Raw genomic sequence first — 20,361 nt, 5'->3', positions numbered from 1 at the left:
AGCAGGGGAAGGGGCAGAGGCAGAGGGAGAAGCCGACTCCCCGCTGAGCAGGGCTCCATCCCAGGACCCTGGGATCATGACCTGAGCCCAAGGCAGAGGCCTAACCAACTGAGCCACCCAGGCGCCCCAGACTCTCTTCCTATTTCTTCCTGTCCAGTTTCTACAATATTTTAAAATGATTTCAAGAATCTAAAATCACGTTAATGTCTCAATGCTTTTGAAAAAAGGCTGCTTAGGATATACAGCAACCTTTTTATATAGGTTTATATTGTTTATATTAATATTGTTTATATTGTTTTATATTGTCAGGTTTTCCTGACAATAAATAGCCAGATGAATAGGTGTTTTCAGGTAATTGAAAAGTGTTGCATACTTGTGAAATTTTCTTTCCAACCGTGTTTTTGTCGCTGTTGTCTTTTAAGTAGTTTCCATGCCCAGCCTGGAGCCCAACTCTCGAACTCCCGATCCTGGGATCAAGCCCTGAGCTGAGATCAAGAGTTGGATGCTTACCGACTGAGCCACCCAGGTGACCCTCCAATAGTGGTTTTGGTCACAGGGAAGAGTTGACCAGGCTGTGGCTGTGGCCTGAGTTGATGCCTTCAGTGTCCCTCCTCCTCAGATGGACGTGTGGCAGCTGCCAAGGGTAGACACCTGTTGTCCTGGTCTGCTCAGTATCCACTTTTCTTCCTTGGTAGTGCCATTGCCATTTCCCCTTGAGGAACTGTCCTTACGCCATGTGGCTCTAGGGCTGGGGACATACCCTGAGTTTAGCCAAAGTGATCGTTTGAAGGAGGACTTGTGACCTAAGCATATATGTCAGGTCTGGGAGTTTGGGTGATATAATTGTGCAAGTAGCACTGCCTGCAAGCATGCCAAGCCGGAAGACTACAGGCTTGGAGCTGCTGGGGGCCATCTGTGCTGCCACATGGTGACCCTGGAGCTTGATAATGAAGTCAGTCTGAGGACAGTAGAGCCGGAGGTGGGAGGACGGAGAGAATGAATGGGAATGATAACAGCATTTGAAGCCCTTGATGTGGGCTGTTCTGAACGTGATCACACTCTCCTGGTTAGATGATCCAGGAGGTGCTCTCTCCGTCTCTCTCTCTCTTTGCCTCCCCATTTCTTCCTTCCCTCTGTCTTTTCTTAAATCCAATTAAATTGGGTTCCTTCCACAGACAAGCAATCCTGCCTATAAGAGATGTCAACACTTGGCTGCATCCCAGTCGGGAGGGAGTGAGAAGGTGACAGGCAAAGTGGGCAGCCGAGGAGGAAGTGAGTTGTTTGCTACAAAACGCTTTTAAACCCGTGTGCACTGGGCCAGCAGCAAATACATTTTGCACGAGAGAAAAAGCCCTGCTGGCAGGATAAGCGTTACTGTCAAAGAAAAGGGATGAGTGTGGGAACTTTAGGGAGGCGTATTGGTGAGGGAGGGTAAAAAAAAATCAATATGTCTGCAATGCAGATTTTATTTTATTTTATTTTATTTTTATTTTTTATTTTTTTGAAATGCAGATTTTAAAAATGCAAGTAGCTTAGAGCCAGCCTTGGAACTTGGATCACACAAATCAGCAGCAGGTTTGCATGGTGTTTTTATTACTGCTCCTTCTTGATGGTTCCTCCTACGTAATTATTATTCTGGATGCTTTGGAAAATTTCTTTGTACCCTTAGTATCAGGCTATTTCTCATTTTTATTTTCCTGCTCTTTTACCTTCTTATTCCAAAGTCACCGTCTGACTGTTTTACTGTAAAAATTTGTGTGCAGCTTAAATCACTTGCTGAACATCAAAGAGTCCCGTGCATCGATAATAAAGATGTTTTGCAGGCTGGGGTTAACAGTAATCATGGTTGGAATGTTCAAATCTGTAATAGTAAACTCTCCACATAAATTGAGTAAGGGTGTGATTCCTATACAGTTGTTTCATCAGGGGCGGGGTAACTTGTGTGGCTCAGATAGGAACCCCTGAATCATCCAAGGAGGAAATGAGAGCATTTAGAAAGTCTATGCAGCTGCTAAAAGGTTTCCTTTTTTTTTTTTAAAGTTTTATTTATTTATTCGTGAGAGATATATATATATAGAGAGAGACAGAGACACATGCAGAGGGAGAAGCAGGCTCCATGCAGGGAGCCCGACGTGAGACTCCATCCCGGGACCCTGGGACCACGCCCTGGGCTGAAGTGCAGATGCTCAACCTCTGAGCCACCCAGGCATCCCAAGCTTTCCTAATGAAATGGACTGAATGTTTGGGTCCCACCCCCCAACCCCAGCTCCCCTTACCCCTCCCCACACCGAATTCTTACATGGAAATCCTAATCATCATTGCCATTGTATTAGGAAGTGGGGCCTTTGGGAGGTGATTAGGTCAGGAGAGGGGAGGCCCCATGCATGGGATTAGTGCCCTGCTAAAAGAGACCCCGAGAGCCTCTCTCGGTGAGACACAGACAGATGATGGCCTCCCAATGGGCACTGAATCTGCTGGTGCTTTGGTCTTGGACTTCTCATCTTCCAGAATTCTGAGCAATAAATGTGTTGCTTAAAGCACTGTCTATGGTCCTGTTGCTCCTTTAGCTGGAAGCGACGAAGACATTTAACATATTGGTCGTTTGCCTGCTTGTTCTCCACCCTCATTCCCACCTTTCTGTGCTCTGCTCTGAGACTGGGGGCTCCGAGACCCCGCCGACTATTCCCTAAACTTCCTTCCCAGCTGAGTCTGGTTAGGTTTTCCCAGGGGGAAGGCCCGTTGAATTGGAAGGCAGGAGGAGAGGAGAGGAGGAAAAAAAATCCTCTTGGTGCTGCTAGCTTCTCTTGACTTTCCTCCAGCCATCACGGGCTGATGCTGGATCTGCATCTGGGGCACTCCCAGGCCCTCCAGTGGGAGGCCTCTTTGTGGGTGCCAGCACCAGCCCTCCATGCCCTTTGGTGGGCCCAGAAAAAAAGGGCCCCCTCATACCTCACCCAGCTTTTAGCCCCCACTTCAGCGTCCGGCCAACAGTAACACTATCTTCTCCATTTTCTTTTCTTCTCCTTTTTTTTTTTTTTTTTTTAAGCTTTTATTTATTTACTTGAGAGAGAGAGAGAGAGCACAAGCAGGAGGTGGGGTGGGCAGAGGGGACAAGCAGACACCTGCCACTCCCCGCTGAGCAAGGAGTCTACTTGGGGCTGGGCCCCAGGACCCCGAGGTCACGACCTGAGCCGAAGTTGGGTGCCTGAGCCACCCAGGTGCCCCTCCATTTCATTCACCCAGCTTGCAGATGGTGTTTACCAGCTGAATTGGGTCTTGCCATGCTCCACCCCCACCCCAGATTCATATGTTGAAGTCCTAACCCAGTACCTCAGAAGGAGACTTTATTTAGAGATAGGGTTTTTAAAGGGGTAGTTAAGTTAAAATGAGGTCATTAGGGTGGAACCTGATCCAATAGGAGTCGTGTTCTTATAAGAAGGGGAGGTTGGGACACAGATGCACCTAGAGGGAAGACCCCGTGAAGACAATGATGACCATCCACAAGCCAGAGAGAGAGGCTTCAGGAGAAACCAAACCTGCCAACACCTTGATCTAGGACTGCTGACCTCCAGAACTGTAAGAAAAATACATTTTTGATGTTTGGGCCACCAGGTCTGCGGTATTTTGTTAGGGCAGCCCTAACATACAATTACAGGTGGCATCTATTCATCTCTGAGTTAACCTACAGTCTGTACTTGACTTTCTTAGCCCTTGCTATGTGGCCAATTTCTTAAATTCCCTTTTTGAAATAACTGGGATAGTTTTGCTGTCCTGACTAAAACACCTAATAAATATCCTAAGTGTATGTATGTATCTTAGACCTAAGAACCTTTTTAGGAAAACAGACATGGACAAAAGGTTGGGGTGATTTTTTTTCCCTCGTAATTCATTAAGAAATATTCTTTAAATAGTTTTGTGCCTAATTTTGAGAGCTATTTAAGAAAAACAAATTGCTCACTATTGAAAGCTAAATGCACATATTTAATACCGATTTCTTTTTTTGTTTTGTTTTTGCACCTAACCCCTAGTGAGCCTTGAATTTCTTTTTTCTCAACTTACATTTAGAGCTCTGTCAACGACTTCCTCAGGGTGTACATAATTAAATGGCCTTTCCCCTGACTGTCTGAGCAGCTTTGGCTCAGGCCCTACCCTTTTTTGGCAGTGCCTAATAAAAGCTGGCTGTAGGGAGTAGTGTGGCCAGCCTTGATAATGGGATACATTTTGTCACAGCCTTGCTCACTCTGACTTGATGCCTCCTACCAGTTCCTTTAGGACTTAACCTCTGAGACTTTTCTTGCTCTCTCCTCCGCCAAACGATGTATTATACAGGCTGAGATCCTTGGGATACAGATTCAGAGATGAAGGTCTTTTATGGAGAAGCGCTCTGGGGAACCACACCTGTAAGGGAGCGAGGAGAATGGACAGGGGAGGGGGGGAGGTGCTGCAGTTGCAATCGCCTTCTCAACTTGCCCTTGGGGCTGGAAACTGAGATAGCGCTTCAGAGAGATCCTGCGAGGGCCATGGAACGTGGCCGGGAGGATGCAGGGCCTTAGGCAGCCAGCTTCCTCAGCACAGGGCGGAGGGACACAGCTGGGAGCTGCCACCAGGCAAGGCTTCCAGCAGCTGCAGGTGGAGTTGCCTCAGGGCCGAAGGGGGGTCACGGTGACACAGCCTGGCATCCATGGTGATTGGCCTAGAGAAGTTCTCAGAGACTCCGGGCGCTATCACTACACACTGTGACCGTATGCTTATGTGTCTGTCCAGGCCTGCGGGCTCCTTGGGGCCAGGGGTACCTTCTTACATCATTTGTTGGCTCTCCAGTATCCGGTAAGAGCATGGTATACAGTAGGCACTCGGTAAGAGCATGGTATACAGTAGGCACTAACCAGTGTCGAATGTGGTGGAGGAAAGATGTCTACGTGTTTTACCCAGTCATCGCAGTAGGCAGGGAATTTTGTGTGTCATGCTGTCCCCCTGAGAACAAAATTCAAGAAAAAAATCTTATTCAGCCCAATTTTGGAGAGGTTGCTGACTCAGGCTGTAGAATACAAACCCCGGGGGGCCCCTTTTGGGTAGAGCAAGAAAGGTTGGGGTTGTATGAGAGAGAAAGAGCCGAGAGGCAGCAGCATCAACAGGAAATAAAACATTTTTATTGAATATCCATGTAATATGTTAAGTCATTTTTTTTTAACAACAATCAGAAAACTACTGTGGGGCCACTACACAAAGTGAAACAAAATTGATACCACCTCATCAAAAATGAAGGTAAATACAGCTAAAGTAGTTGGCTCGCGGGCCACGAGCCATATGGCAGAGGAGAACACCCCAACATTTCTACAAGGTACAGAGGAAACCCACACATAGAAACACTCAAGCAGGCAGTAAATATACACAAAGGCAACTAGGATCTTTCTAGAGCATCAGCTTCTAATACTCGACACAGCTTTGTCAGAAAGGTACACGTGGCGTATCTGAGGATGAGTCTTGGTCTTCAAGCAGGTTCGGTCACTGACGTGTGAGACATGGCACGGCCCCCGCTAACTCCGTGGTGACAGTCCCATGTCTGGCAGTGTTGCAAGAGAATGCATTAGTAGTAGTTTAATGCGAGAACTAATGGGTATTCGGCGGCTCGAACCTGCTTGCCTTAGTGGTGGCTCAGTGTGAACAACTGGAAGCTGAATATGGTGAAATTAAATGTCAGTTTGTGATGCCGAAGGAACTTTTACAAGTTGGCCGACTCTCTCCCTTCAGTTGGGTTTGGTCTTTGCGACTGGGAAGATCGTCATTGGACTCTTCTGCTCAAACTGATATTTAATCTCACATCGTGACTTGTGCGTCTTCCGTTATCTGGGGTTTTTAAGAAAGGATGGACCATCCACAGAAGAGGGAGAGGCGTCTGTCCCAGCCCCGATGAGATGGCCGTGACCGGGCCGGAAGGCCAAAGGCTTGCCTCTTCTTTGATGAGAAAAGAATAAGGACGGGGAATTCTAGTTTTACCGGGAAACAGCCAACCCCATGTGGGAAGCCTCCCGTCAGCCCTTTTGGAGCTCTCTGTAGTTCTTAAAGAACGTGGCCTGATACCCTAACATCTGAACGCCAGGCTGACGCCTGCTTCCCCTCCGTTCTGTTTTGGTGGCCGTGGGGATGAACCCTCACTCAGGGCCTCGCCGCCGACTTGGCCTAGGCGTTCAAAGGGGCCCCAGAAGCCAGTGGAGGCGGCGTGAGATAACGGGCTGCCCTTCCACAGAGGGGTTGTCTAGCATAGTGGGGAAAAAGTATGGAATATTGCACAGTGCTTGACAAAATGCTGCGTGTCCCACCCCGGCCTATGTATCTTTCTTGTCCTATGCATAGCTTCTCAGTTCTGAATTGGTCCTTTGTAATGAGAACTGTTTGTGCTACACACACCTTGGGCAGTGCAGTAGAAGGGAATGGCAGTATTGTTACAACATCACTACGGAATAAATTGAGTGCTATCCACTGAGGAAACTACGTGTCTAAGCACACACGGCAGTCACAGTGTTACACAGAGCAGTCCTTGAAGACTCTTATGGAATGACTAGTAGCTTCATAATAGTGCCATTTACTACATAATGACATTGAAAACATTTAAAAACTCCTCCTAAATCAAGCATCTAGTGTACATAAGAGGTTGCTTCAGTTTGCTAGAACTTGTTCTTGGTATTTGTTTCACCTTTGTTTTTTAAAGGACAAATTAAAACTCATTGAAGTAAAAAGAGCATATAAAAAGATCACTAGCTGTCTGTTTTGGCTTAATCGAAGTGCATTCAGAACTATGGCTAATTGTTTGTTTCTTCATCTTCTGATGGGATTACAATACTGTTTACCACAAAGTACTTTTGTGTAATAAGCACAGATTGCTGTGTTAAAAATATTCTGCATTCCTTCTAATATGGTTTTGTGTAATAAAATATTTCGTTACAAAGTCTAATGTGCAAACCTTTTGGAATTATAGGTATGAAATCCGGAACAGAATTCACAGGATGCACATTTGTATAAAGGTGATAACGGAGAGCTACTTTTTTTTTCTTTTTAAATAGTCAGGCAATATTTCAGAAATGCTGACTTCTGCCCTCAGCTTCTTCCCACCCGCCCCATCCCCGAACAAATGCACCCACACACACACACACCCATGCACACGCACACACGCACACGAACACCGTCACGTTGTTACTCTATATGCAGTAATGTGAAATCACGGACTCCTGTTAGTTGCTTCCTCTAATGTCAGAGTGAAGCCCTGGTTTTAGCTTTGTAGATGTACGTACAGACAGACGCTGTTCTAGTTTGTGGCTATGTTTCCTGGAGGTCAGTCTGGATGCTGCTCAGATCATGCTAATTTGCCTGTGAAGAAATTCTACAAAATTGGATTCACCCACCAAATATGTGGCGTGAGTGTATCTTGGTACTCAAATGATCAATAGAAAGCTCAGGTTTAAGTTGTCCTTTAAGATGTCAGTTTCACTGTACTAGTGCCTTACAGGTTGATATTTTTGCTGGAATGCAGACAATACTATATTTACCATATAATATATTATCGGCTCTCCTATATCTCAGTCAATTTACATAATTTAAAATAGAACATCTTATTAAAAACATCTAGATATACACAGATTAGGAAACGCTTACAACATACAAATACACAAACTAGAAATAAATCTTTAGCATACTGGTATATACAACGGTGTGATACAATAAATAATTTCAGTCATGCTCTATCTACACATCATATTGCTTAAAAGAAGAGTAGATTTGGAGGGCAGTGGCATGATGAAGGGCTTAGGGGCTCTCTACATTTAAATTTGTGCAAATTAAAACAGGATTTGAAGTACCACTGGATTGTGTTAGGAATGCATGGCTGGATAAAATGAAAGGACCCATATTACTGAGGTATTTACAGATACTGGCTAAAGAGCACTATGTGGGCAAACGCAGAAAGGCTTCTCTCCTTTACTTCTTGACTGCCAGCATGGCGTCAACTTCCTCCTCTACCTGTAGGGTGTGCCACTGGGCGATGGGTCGCCTGGGGTTGGCCAGCATGTCTGACCAGTGTCGCAGCTCCGCCCCGGTGCTATTGTAGCCCACAAAGACTTTGCCGATGGCATCGTTCTTGCCAATCTTGTCATAGTCCAAAACAGTTACCACCACTTGCACTTTCTGAAAGAGGACACAAAAGAAACATTAATCATCCAACCCCACAGATAAAGCCCTGTTACAAAGCTGCCTTGAGACCTAAGCGACTGGAAATAAGAACCCATCTCAAAACACCAGGCCAAGACTGAAAATGACTTGAATATGAAAACCCTGGTCCTATCCCTATTTCGCCATTATGACATCACCACCATCACCTCCTTCAGCTTCTTCAAAATACTGAATAAATGTTAGATTTTGTCAGGTATTTGGCATAAGGCATGAGCAAAAGGCATGAGCAAAAGGCATGAGCTATTCGGTTACTTCTCACAATAGACCTTATTAATATTGCCATTACACAAATAAGATGCTGTGAAGTACCCTGCCTGGGGTCATCTAAGGAATGAGAAGTTTGGTTTTCCTGATGGCTGTAACCCACCATGCCATTCTGTCTTTGTCAACTGCGTCCACCTCTAAGTCCATTTGTTACAACTGTCTCATCAGCAAGATTTCTGGCATTGGTGTTGGGTACAATAATTACATGATTATTGTTAAGTATTAAATGTGACCATACAGTGAAAGTCTTTAAAAAAAGTAATAACTAAAGATAATTTCCCCATTTATACATTTCCTCGATAAACATTTGCTGAGTAACTGTTGGGTATCCAGCATTGATCTCAAATGGAAATAACCTTCTGGCCGCACAAGATTTACTTCAGTTATTCCATTACACTGTGAGAGTTTATTTAATAACTTACTTTTTTAAACTGCCTGAATTGACGAAAGCAAACCCATGCCATTACGATATGAAACACACACTTTTTAAAAGCACATTTTAGTTCTGCTTCCTAAGTAATGGGTTTGCTTAATCAAAATATGTGATGGCTTTAATCTGGAAACTGAGTGCAGAGATAAAGGAAGAATTCAGAATAAAGTAGAATGCACAACATTTGCAGCCAGAGTTAAAAGGAACAGAAAATGTAATGCTGGAAGCCAGGGCCAACTGAAGCTCCTGCTGAGTTATGGCCCTTTTCTGGACTTTGTACTCTGAGGACTGCATTATTGTACCAATGTGCTAAGAGATGGCACCTATGTACATCTTCACATCAGAGAAAATGACCACTTTTGAAAGTGGAACTTAGAATGTAAAATGCAACCCACTGGCAGTAAAGGAAACAAATTCCATCTTCCCTTGTGCCGCCGTGGATTGATTCCATTATCAAGGGCATCATCTATCCACTGGAGGGTATTTGGAATAGAGAACAGAATCACTTTGGTTCTCTGAAAAATTCTCAGAACTTTTCCCAAGCAAATTCATCAGGATGAAATCACATTGCAGGACATGGGGGGTAGGAGCATTAGAGAACTATGCACGAAGGTAACGGGGTTTTAGGAGGTTGGAGCAAACGGTTGGAGTGGGCTTCAACTATTTCACCTAGGAATGTACTGATTAATAGTACTCAAGACAGAATATCCTTCTGAAGGCCTTGGATTAATTTTTCCAGCTGTAAATGTAGTTTATCTATACATTTTTTGGGGGGGATGAGTTATATGTACTTTTGGAAATCAGCATATTTTACTCAAAATATATTTTGTAGGGATAGAGATAGATAGAAAGCAGATAATCTTATATCTTCAAAATAAAGGAAACCCAGACCCCTATTTTTTTTTTTTTTTTTTTTTACCCAGACCCCTATTTAACATATAAAAATACTTGTTTGTTTCTCTAGGAAAAGTAAGAAGGCAAAGTCTCCTGGGGAAAACTAAAGAGAGAGAGAGAGAGAGAGAGAGAGAGAGAGAAAGACCAAACTGACAAGCATAGGAGGAGGAGGGACAAAGTCAAAGATGGGCTCATTATTTCCATGCCTGACGTACTCTGATGGGTTCAGGTTGTCTCCGTCCTGCTAGAAATTAAATCTTCTATATGCTGCTCCAGAAACTCCACAATATGTCTTATTTTTAACGTGTCTCATTTTAAAGAATATTTTCAAATATTTAAAGAATATTTGAGAGAGAGAGCATGTGCAAGTGCCAGGGGGAGGGGCCGAGGGGGAGGGAGATGCAGACTGCCCACTGGGCAGGGAGCCTGATGCCATGACCCACCCCCCACAACCTCTGGGGAGATCAGGACCTGAGACCTAGTCAGACACTTAAGCAACTGAGCCACCCAGGCGCCCCTTTTCATTTTTAATATATTGACATTTGATGCAAATTATAGCTGAAAAAGAACATTTACTTTTTTTTAAACAGTTGTAGAATTACAGCTCAAAGAAAGTTTACAATAGGATTTTTCATCACAATATCCTGTCATATTATTTTACAATATTAAAAAACAAAACTTTAGGAGGTTTTAGTTTTAATAGGAGTACGTTCTTAGAACTCAAGGGAAGAGTTTACTGAACTCTTATCTATTGCAAAATAAATTGGAGAAAATTGGATGTCTTAGGGGTTTGCCAGTGGGTCCAAGGCAGTGACCTCACTGGTTCAGGCCAGTAAACAAGTGACTGGGAACAGAAAATCGGTGTCCTCTGCAATGTCATTTACTTATATAACAACTGTTGAAAGTAAACAAGTGTGTGCAATTTGCTACCATGTGAAAATGTATACAAGAAAAGTTATATAAAGACCATGAACCAATGTCAGGATAATGAGATTCCTGGTAATTTTTAAAGAACTGTCCTACATAATACAGTAGCTTCTGGTCACATGTAGCTTTTAAAATTTAAGTAAATTAAAATTAATAAAGTTCATTGATCACAATAGTAGCCGAGGTGCTCATTACTTACTTGTGGTTGGTGACTACTGTATTGGACCACAGAGATAATAAAACATTTCCATTCTCACAGAGAGTTCTAGTAGACAGCAGTGATTTATATATTGTTTTAATTTTATTGTTAGACATATTTTCTAATAAAATGTTAATTTGGAAAACAGAAAAAATTAGCACTGCGAATAATAGTGATGGAACCATTTACTGAGTGTTCTCTGTTCCAAGAGTTTTTATATGCATAATCTCTTTGATGTGGATTCTATTATTCCTATTTTATATGTGAGGAAATTCTAAGCCTGGGTTTCATTATAAAATGGGGATAATAACCTCTCTCATAAGGTTATTGTAAAGACTCAAAGAGATTATGTATGCAAAGTGCTTAAATTGGGCCTAGGCACATAATATACAATAAATGTAGCTATTATATTAGCTTTCTTCATGGAATAAAAGTATGATTTGTTCATAAGATATTGTATTACTGTATCCTAAATTAGATTACAGATTAAAAGTAAAAATATGCAACTGAAGAATATTTGCTGATTTTTTATATTCTGAACCTTTAGAAATTTCCATGGGGTAGATGTTTTGATGTCTACCCTTCATTTCTCCTTCTTGTTGTGGGCAAACTTTTATAGGACTGAAAAGATAGGTCCACATAAATTATTTAATAAAATGTAAAAATAGTGTTGCTTTAAGACATTTGGATTTCTAATATCCAATGTCCATTAAGGATTAGTAAGAAATAGTTGATAGTTATTGGATGTGAACTTTGAATTCTAATAGTCTTACTATGGATAGAAGGTAAGAGAAACTACTATTATTTAAAAATTGCTAAATAATATCATATGCTGTTGTGGGTACATGGAGCATCCTGTTTTGAACATGTTATCCACAGATTCCTTTAAAAGTTACTCCCTTTCATGACAATTATTATCTATCAGACTAAGATTTAATCTTTACAAAAATATCCATCCATTCTGACTCAGAAATAGGAAACTAAATTTAAACAACTAAAAATACAACTTAGTCTGATTTTTATATTGTTAATCACCTCTTAATAATGAAAGATTAAACATGCTGCATATTTAGCATCAACCAAAATATTTCCTGTATCTCTATTTTATTTATTTATTTATTTTTTTGCTATAAAACTGTGATAAGGAGAACTCCATACTGTGGCCTGGGAATAAATAGTGAAAGCTCATTTTTCTCTTGGCCTTTTAACCTTTATAGTACTTTTTGAGTTAGCAGAGTTGTTTTCCTACTTTATTTCTGCTCAACAGAATGCCAGCTGTTTTTGGCTGATGAGTCAGCACATCCTAGGCTGTATATTTCATCATTTCCTTCTTGATGTAGCTTGATTGTCAAGTGTGCATGGGAATAAGAATGGTAACTCTAATGAAGGCATGTGTGCTGATCATTTACAAGGTCTGTGTCTTTAACTTCTGTGGTCTGAAGAAATAAAATTGAATGGGAAGACAAAATTATGTTTGACATTACCTGGATTTGCTCAAAGGGTACTTCAAAGCTGAATGACTCATTGTAGTAGGGGTTAAGTGTGTTCTTTTTAATTGTTGTCTTTTTCTTCTTCAGCCTCTTGCCATTCTGCATCAGATGGATCTTCACATAGGGATCTGAAAAACAGAAACAATAACTTCAGGAGATCAGAGATACAAATTTGGATTATAATTTAGCTTTTTAAAAAAAACTTGAATATTCCCAACAAGGAAATCATTTTATAGCGCATATTTAATATTTTAAAAAGTTTTCAGCATTCTTTATTGAAAGAGTTTATGTAACCTATGGGCCAGACTTTTTGCCACAATATCTCAGTATTTATAGCTGGATTTAGGGGATGAGAGCTGTAGTGTGCTAATAAACCAGCAATTTGGGGGAAAAGTCTCAACATGTAACATTTGCCAATGTTCATTGCAGAAATACTTTTAGCATGGCTAATTTCAAGCTACTAAATAGTTTAATAACAAGCTTACTAAATCCCTGAGATATTAACAATTGGCTCTTATGAGCTGGAAAGTACTAATTGTAGCATACCACTGCACGGGAATAGCTCTTGATAGAGAAAAGGCAAAGGAGCCCACTTCATGCATTCATTTATTCATTTACTCAATATTAGCTGGGCCCTAGGGATACAGCCGCGAACAAAACAGATCATTGCTGTTTTCACGATGGAACTTCTGACTTGGGGAGGGGGGATAGACAGCAGGATGGCAAAGAAATGAAATACATATGAAATTACAAGTTGACAAGAGTGCTCTAGAAGAACAGAGCAAGAATAGAGGATTGAGAATAGCAGGGGTAGTATGGTGAGCCTAAGGTAGCAGTGGAATTCTTTTTTTTTTTTTCTTTTCTTTTTTTTTTTTTATTCATGAGAGAAAAAGAGAGAGAGGCAGAGACACAGGCAGAGGGAGAAGCAGGCTCCATGCAGGGAGCCCGATGTGGGACTTGATCCCAGGACTCCAGGATCACACCCTGGGCTGAAGGCAGGCACTAAACCCCTGAGCCACGCAGGGATCCCCTGGAATTCTTAGATTGCACAGGTAAACCCTCTCTCTGGAGGTAACATTTAAACACAGATTAAGAGGCCATCTTTGTGTGTGTGTGTTTTGCACATGCAGTGATGGGGTGGGGTGTGGGCAGAAAGAGCCAGAGAGATCTATTGATCCAGGACCTGATCATCCCAAGGTAGAGAGTAAGTCAGTGCACAGAGAGTTAAGGAGAAAAGGAGCGGGATCCTCTTAGCAATTTCCCCAAAGCCTCATTATGTAAAGGTAAAGTAATAAGCAAATCAATGGAGGGGTAAGATGATTCCCACAGAGTTCTCATTACTGAGGAATGAACGGTATACCTTCAGGTTACTAAGAACCCACACCCAGGTTTGACAGTAAAATCTGTTTTCTTAAATATTCGTCTGGTTCATATGTAATGCATACTAATACAGGGGAAAAAAAAGACATCAGAAAACGATGATAATCGAAAAGCAGGGAAAAAAAAATAGAAAAATCATGCAGGATTTTACTCCCCTAAAATAATCAGTGCTAAGCCTTCCAAACTGTCTTTCCTCCCTTTCAGTATGTGTAAAGCTTGGGGAAGCTCCACAGATAACCTCGATTAAGGCCCGCTTATGTTTAGATGACAACCTTTTCTGGTTTGTAGTTTTCTCAGTACAACAAAATCCCGGTTTATTTTCGGCAACATTGTTTACACGTACATCAAACAGGCCAAACAGGCCGACAGCAACTTCACAGACCAAAAAAACAAAACAAAACAAAAACAAAAAAAGAAAGAAAAAAAGATCTTTTTTTCTTTGGTTGGCCTCTTGAACCATCTCGTACAAGCCAGCTGTTGATAGGACGGCTAAGTGCAAACGAAAAAAAAAATGTTACCGTAATTCTCAGAGTAAGAGTGTTGAGTATGTGTGTACGAGTGTTGTTTTCCCCTCTGAGGGTTTTTTTTTTTTTTTAAGATTTTGTTTATTTATTCATGAGAGACACACAGAGAGAGATAGAGACAGAGAGAGGGAGAGACCCAGGCAGAGGGAGAAGGAGGCCCCACGCAGGGGGCCTACGCGGGTCTCTATTCTGACCGGGGTCACGCCCTGGGTCAAGGCGGCTCTAACAGCCGGGCGGGCCGCCCCGTCCAGATGGTCACACACGTGGTCACGGCCCAGGCCGCGTCAGGGCTGTTCAGGCGGCCTGAGGGCTGCTGGTCTACCCGAGAGTCTCAAGCGCTGACGTCACTGGTGCGCACGCGCACACGTCGGCAGGCCCAGCGGGCGCAGCCGCCTTCCTGCAGGACCGCGGCAGGCCTCGGGAACCGCGCCCCTCTTCTCCGTCCCTGTGCCGCCATCGCATCAAGGTGCGGGCTGTGCGGGCGGAGCGCCTGTGGTCTCTTCCTGCGCCCCGACCTTGACCATCTAGGAGACTCCGGTCATGGCGGCCTGGTCCCCACCATCCGCCTCCCGCTCCCGGGCGTCCATGTGACCCGCGTCCTCCCCTGCGGCTGCGCGTGGGCCTCCCCGTCGTCCTCGCTCTTCCGCCTCGGGCCCCGCCCCCTCCCGCATCTCCCTCACCCTCGTCCCGCCCATCAGCAGGTGCCTCGCTCTCCTGCCCCGCTCCTGCCTGACGTCCTTCCTCCCGTACGTGCACATCCGTCATCTCACCGCCGGCGAGACCCCCCTGCTAGAGTCCCAAACCACGCGAGAGTCCCAAACGACGCGAGAGCCGGAGAGGCCGCCGCCGGGGAGGATGCTGCCCCGGGACCAGACAAGGTGACCTTCCCTGGAGCCGCCAGTGGGGCCGCACAGGTGGTTTTGATCTTTCTCGTCCCAACCGCCGTAGAACCTAATTCCCGAGGGACAGAGACTGTGTCTGCAGGGCCCCCTGGTTACTGAGCGGTGCTTGGAGCCGTTTCAATTTCTGTTGGGTGAATAAGTGGCATGAACTTAGGGCCTCGTGGTCTGGCTGGTCGAGGTCTCCGCGTGAGGAGAGGTCACCTGACGTGGCCCCGAGCCCGCGCACTCGGGATGGGAGGTTTGGGGCTTCTGACTCGGGGCTGCGTCCACCCAAGGGGCTCAGAGGGTGCAGATGAAAGGGGGTCTGCAGAAACCAAGCCTGGAGACGAGGAGCCAGCACCCGCGACTAAGTAGTTGGTCAGTTAACCCACTGTAGATGATTGCAGATGAAAGGACATCTGCAGAAACCAAGCCTGGAAACGAGGAACCAGCTCCTGCAACTAAGTAGTTGGTCAGTTAAACAACCCACTGTAGGTGATTGCAGATAAGGACATCTGCAGAAACCAAGCCTGGAGATGAGGAACTGGCTCCCTCACTAAGTAGTTGGTCAGTTAACCCACTATAGATGATTGCAGACATTTGCAGAAACCAAGACTAGAGACTAGGAACCAGCTCCTGCAACTAAGTAGTTGGTCAGTTAAACAACCCACTGTAGGTGGTTGCAGATGAAAGGACATCTGCAGAAACCAAGCCTGGAGACAAGGAACTGGCTCCCTCACTAAGTAGTTGGTCTTAAACAACCCACTGAAGGTGATTGCGGATGAAAGGGTGTCTGCAGAAACCAAGCTTGGAGACGAGGAACCAGCTCCTGCAACTAAGTAGTTGGTCAGTTAAGCCACTGTAGGTGATTGCAAATGAACGGGGAAAGTGGTTTTTTCCACCTGTGATCCATGTTGCTCTGCACAGCCAGAACTGACTTTGGGTTCAGAGAGCTTGTTTGCTTCTAGTTCCCTGGTGCCTCCATCCAGACCCCCGTGTTCGTGTACAGAGATGGTCCAGCCTCCAGTTGCTTTTTGGCGCTGGCTGAATACTCAGGTACTAAATACCCATAAAGCAATGTGTATGCCTTCCAGGTTCGTGTGTTGGAACTTTATCAGCCGAAGTTACAGCTTGTCTCAAGGGACGCATGAGGACTACATATTTATTCGTTTAACAGTAAATGACAAGAGAATTCCTGTGCACCTGCCATTGGAGGAAGCAAATGAAAAACCCAACAGCATAATTTCAGATCCAGATACAAGTCCTGATGTGATGTGATTAATGACTTGGGGAGAACAAGGTCATTTAAGAGAAGGGTGCTCAGCGAGGTCCTCCTTGAGGGGGCCAGGCTTGGCTAAGAACCAAATGACAGGAAGGAACCAGTCATTTGAAGGTGGGGTGCGCCTTCACCTTGTCTTAGCCAAAAGGAACAGTATCCACGAGGGCCATAAGGTGAACGTCCTTCTGCATATTTGTGGAGTGAGAAGGAAGCAAGGGGGACGGGGTCACTGCTGACCTGTCACTTTCATAAGCAGAATCTGCCAGTGCTGACAGTGGTTCAGAGCAATTCTATAATGGCATGATACCGATCAGGAGGGACCGAGGGCTGGGAGAGGAGCAGGTGTGGGATCGCCGTAAATGGGCAGAGTTGGGCTCTTGTCTTTGCAGATTCATCCTGATACGGGTATCAAAGCAACTTCTTTTGCAGGTGGAATTTCCATCTTAATCATAATCAAGGCTGGCAGTAACCCAGAGGTCTTGCCCTGCCCTCCCAACTGTGTTGACATAAAATTGACATGTAACACCGTAACACCATGTAAGCTTCAGGTGTGCAGTGTGATGATTTCATATACATACTTGTGATCACCACGATACATTTAGTTAGCACATCCGTCACATAATTATAGCATTTTTTTTGTATGCGGGGAGAGCATTTAAGCTCCACTCTCTTTAGGGACTTCCAGTTGAACGATACAGCATTGCCAACCGTAGTTACCATACTACATGCTAGATGCTCATCTTTCACGTGTGTACCCTTGGGCCAACATGTCCTCATTTCCCTCACCCCCTAGCTTGGCAACCACCACCATCCTGTTCTCTGTTTTTCTATGAGTGTGGAATTAAAAAAAAATAGATTCCACATGTGAATGAGATAAAGCAGAATTTGTCTTTCTCTGTCTGACTTCTCTTAGCATAATGCCCTCAAGGTCCATCCATGTTGCTGCAAATGGCAGGACTTCCTTCTTTTTTTTTTTTTTTTTTTAATGGCTGGATAATATTCTAAATCTATGTATATTACATTTCTGTTTTAGAATATTACGTCGAATAATAATTAGAATTAGTAATATTTAGAGCATTTTATTAATTTTTATTTTTAAAAGATTTTATTTATTTATTCATGAGAAACAGAGAGACAGAGAGGTAGAGACACAGGCAGAGGGAGAAGCAGGCTCCATGCAGGGAGCCCAACGTGGAACTTGATTCCCGGGTCTCCAGGATCACACCCTGGGCTGAAGGTGGCACTAAACCACTGAGCTACCCAGGCTGCCCAAGCATTTTATTTTTATATAAATTTATTGTGTATATTTATGTATTCATACTACATCTTCCTTATCCATTCATGCATCAGTGGACACTTAGGTTGTGTCCACATCTTGGCTATTGTGAATAATGCTGCCATGAATATAGGGATGCAGGTCTCTCTTTGAGATCGTGATTTCATTTCCCTTAGGTGTATGCCCAGAAATACGATTGTTGGATCATATGGTAGTTTTGTTTTTAATTTTTTTAAGGAAACTCCATGCTGTTTTCCATAGTGGCCGTACCAGTTAACATTCCCACCAACAGTGCATGGAGGGTTCCCTTTTCTCCACATCCTAGCAAGCCCTTGTTAACTCTTGTCTTTTGATAATAGCCATTCTAAGAGGTGTGAGGTGATAGCTCATTATGGTTTTGACCTGCAGCTTCCTGATGATTATTAGTAAAGTTGAGCATCTTGTCAGGTACCTGTTGGCCATTTGTAGGTCTTCTCTTGAAAAAATGTTTATTTAGATCCTCTGTTTGTTTTTAATCAGATAATTATTATTTTGCTATTAAGATGTACAAGTTCCTTAAATATTTTGGATATTAGCTCTTATCTAATATATTTGAAACTATTTTCTCATGTTCTGTAGGTTGTTAGAGATCATATTCTTTATTACCTTTTGTACCTGGATAAGTCTTGACTGTCTAAGCCTGATATGTATTCAAGGTGGACACATTTGAGGATTCTCTTGATTCAACCATCTGAAGTCCTAGATTGCTTCTCCATCTTCTCCAGTCTTCTCCATTGTCATTCAGCCTGGCTTGATTGTGTCCTCTCTTTCATTGCACTAAGTATTTTCCTGAATCCTGGTCGCTTTGGAGATGGCCCTAATCTCTTGATTAGCTCATTAGTAACTTCTTCTGGAATCTAGACCTTGCTCCTCTCTCCCTAAATATTGCTGGGCCTTTTAAATGGAAACCATGAGTCATTTAACTATAAGTCACATCCGTGCTTTAAGAATGCACATATTTTTTTATAATAAGGATCACCTTTCCTGCAAAGTAGGACTGTTTATTTTTAAATTTCTTCTGTTTTAGGGGCTGTTTCCCCTAAAACAAAAAGCAAATCCTTGTCATTCCAGTTTCTTGGTAGCTTAGAAGTTCTGGTCATTACACAATAGGACATAATTTTACTGAAATGATAAAATAGGCTGTAATGAGATTTGCTAATGCTGCTGTTGCTTTTCCCGAGTACAACTGCTGGACACCATGTGTGACGTCCAAATATCCATTAGGTTTTGTAAAAATGTAAATGGCATGGAGAAATATGCCAGCTATAAAATTTGGCTGCTGTCCTCAGGGACTTCCTATATCTATGGCTGTATCACTTCATTCTGCCCCCCAAAACAAGCATTCCTGGAGCTCATCATCACCTAAATACTGAAAACCTTCCTTCAACACCATTTAGATAATCTCTGGTGCCACTGAAACATGTGCAGGACTTGGGACACTTTGCTTTTTTAATTTATCTTAGAAAAAAAAAAGAGTAGGGCCTTTTTACTTTCTAACTTTGATAGAAAGGAAAGTTTGTTTTCTGATGTCTATATAGTCTCTAATAGTATGTGGTTGTAAGCTTGTAGTTCTAAAAATGGATGCACTGACATCAGAAAGAAGGTTCTTCATTCCTGATGATAAACTGCAGGTACAATGAGTGTAGATTCATCGTCTAATTTTGGATGATTTTGAGGTCTGTCATTTGATTTTCTTATTCATGTGGCATTGCTATCCTTCTCTCACTACTTGTCAGGTTTTCTTTTCATCTGAAATCAGCCTAACTGAACTTTATCTCTTTTCTATCATAATAGCTGTTATGACTAAGAGGTTTTTCAGGACACTATAATGAAATCACTTTCAAACTTTTATATGTTGACAGGTCCTTTTAATATATGAAATTGGGGGCTTTTTTTTTTTTTTGCTCCCAAAGTTCACCATTATGATAGGCAGCATAGTACCTCCCTCAAAAGATGTCCGCATCCTAATCCTCTGAGGCTGAGAACTTTTACCTTATATGGCAAAAGAGACTTTACAAATGTGATTAAGGTTAAGGATCTTGAGATGAGAAGATTATCCTGGATTATCCAAGAGGGCCCAGAGTAATCACATGAGTCCTTAAAAACAGAGAACCTTTCCTGGCTGTGGTCAGAGAGACAATAGAAGGAGGTCAGAGGTGCACTACATTGCTGGCTTTGCAGATAGAGGAGGGGCACAAGCCATAGAATGCAGGTGGCCTCTAGAAGACAGAGAAGGCAAGGAAATGGATTCTCACCTGGAGCCTCCAGAAAGGAATGCAACCCTACTGACACCGTGGTATTAACCCAGTGAGACCGGTGTCAGACCTATGACTTACAGAATTATGAGATAATAGCCATATGTTGTTTTTTAAAATGAAGTTTGCTGTAGTTTATCATGGCATCAGTAGAAAACTAATACAACAACCAAAGTTGAAGAGAGGATTCTCTTGTTTATCTAGGAAGGCTTGAGGATGAGACTCAAATTTAAATAGGTCTAGGAAGTGATCTTTTGGGAAAAAGGCATATTTTTTCCCCCAAACTTCTAAGAATGATTA

The 20,361-nt window shown here is 43.1% G+C and overlaps 1 protein-coding gene and 1 long non-coding RNA gene across 12 annotated transcripts in view; one reads left to right on the top strand and one right to left on the bottom strand.

Moving 5' to 3' along the window:
- LOC144282230 (uncharacterized) overlaps window positions 1-20,361 on the top strand; it is a 304,549-nt gene that overhangs the window by 3,973 nt on the left and 280,215 nt on the right. The gene's annotated exons all lie outside the window — the stretch shown is intronic.
- Window positions 5,129-20,361, bottom strand: part of SYT1 (synaptotagmin 1) — a 537,260-nt gene continuing 522,027 nt past the window's right edge. For all 5 annotated transcript variants that reach the window (XM_077845608.1, XM_077845610.1, XM_077845609.1 and 2 more), the window contains 2 exons: window positions 12,422-12,555; window positions 5,129-8,178 (listed from right to left, as the gene is read on the bottom strand). In XM_077845608.1, coding sequence (XP_077701734.1) covers window positions 7,972-8,178; window positions 12,422-12,555 — 341 coding nt within the window. In that variant the 3' untranslated portion in view covers window positions 5,129-7,971. The remainder of the gene's footprint in view (window positions 8,179-12,421; window positions 12,556-20,361) is intronic.

This window comes from Canis aureus, chromosome 13 (assembly GCF_053574225.1).
Source record: "Canis aureus isolate CA01 chromosome 13, VMU_Caureus_v.1.0, whole genome shotgun sequence".
NCBI classification, from domain to species: domain Eukaryota; kingdom Metazoa; phylum Chordata; class Mammalia; order Carnivora; family Canidae; genus Canis; species Canis aureus.
This window is presented reverse-complemented; position numbering and strand designations above follow the sequence as displayed.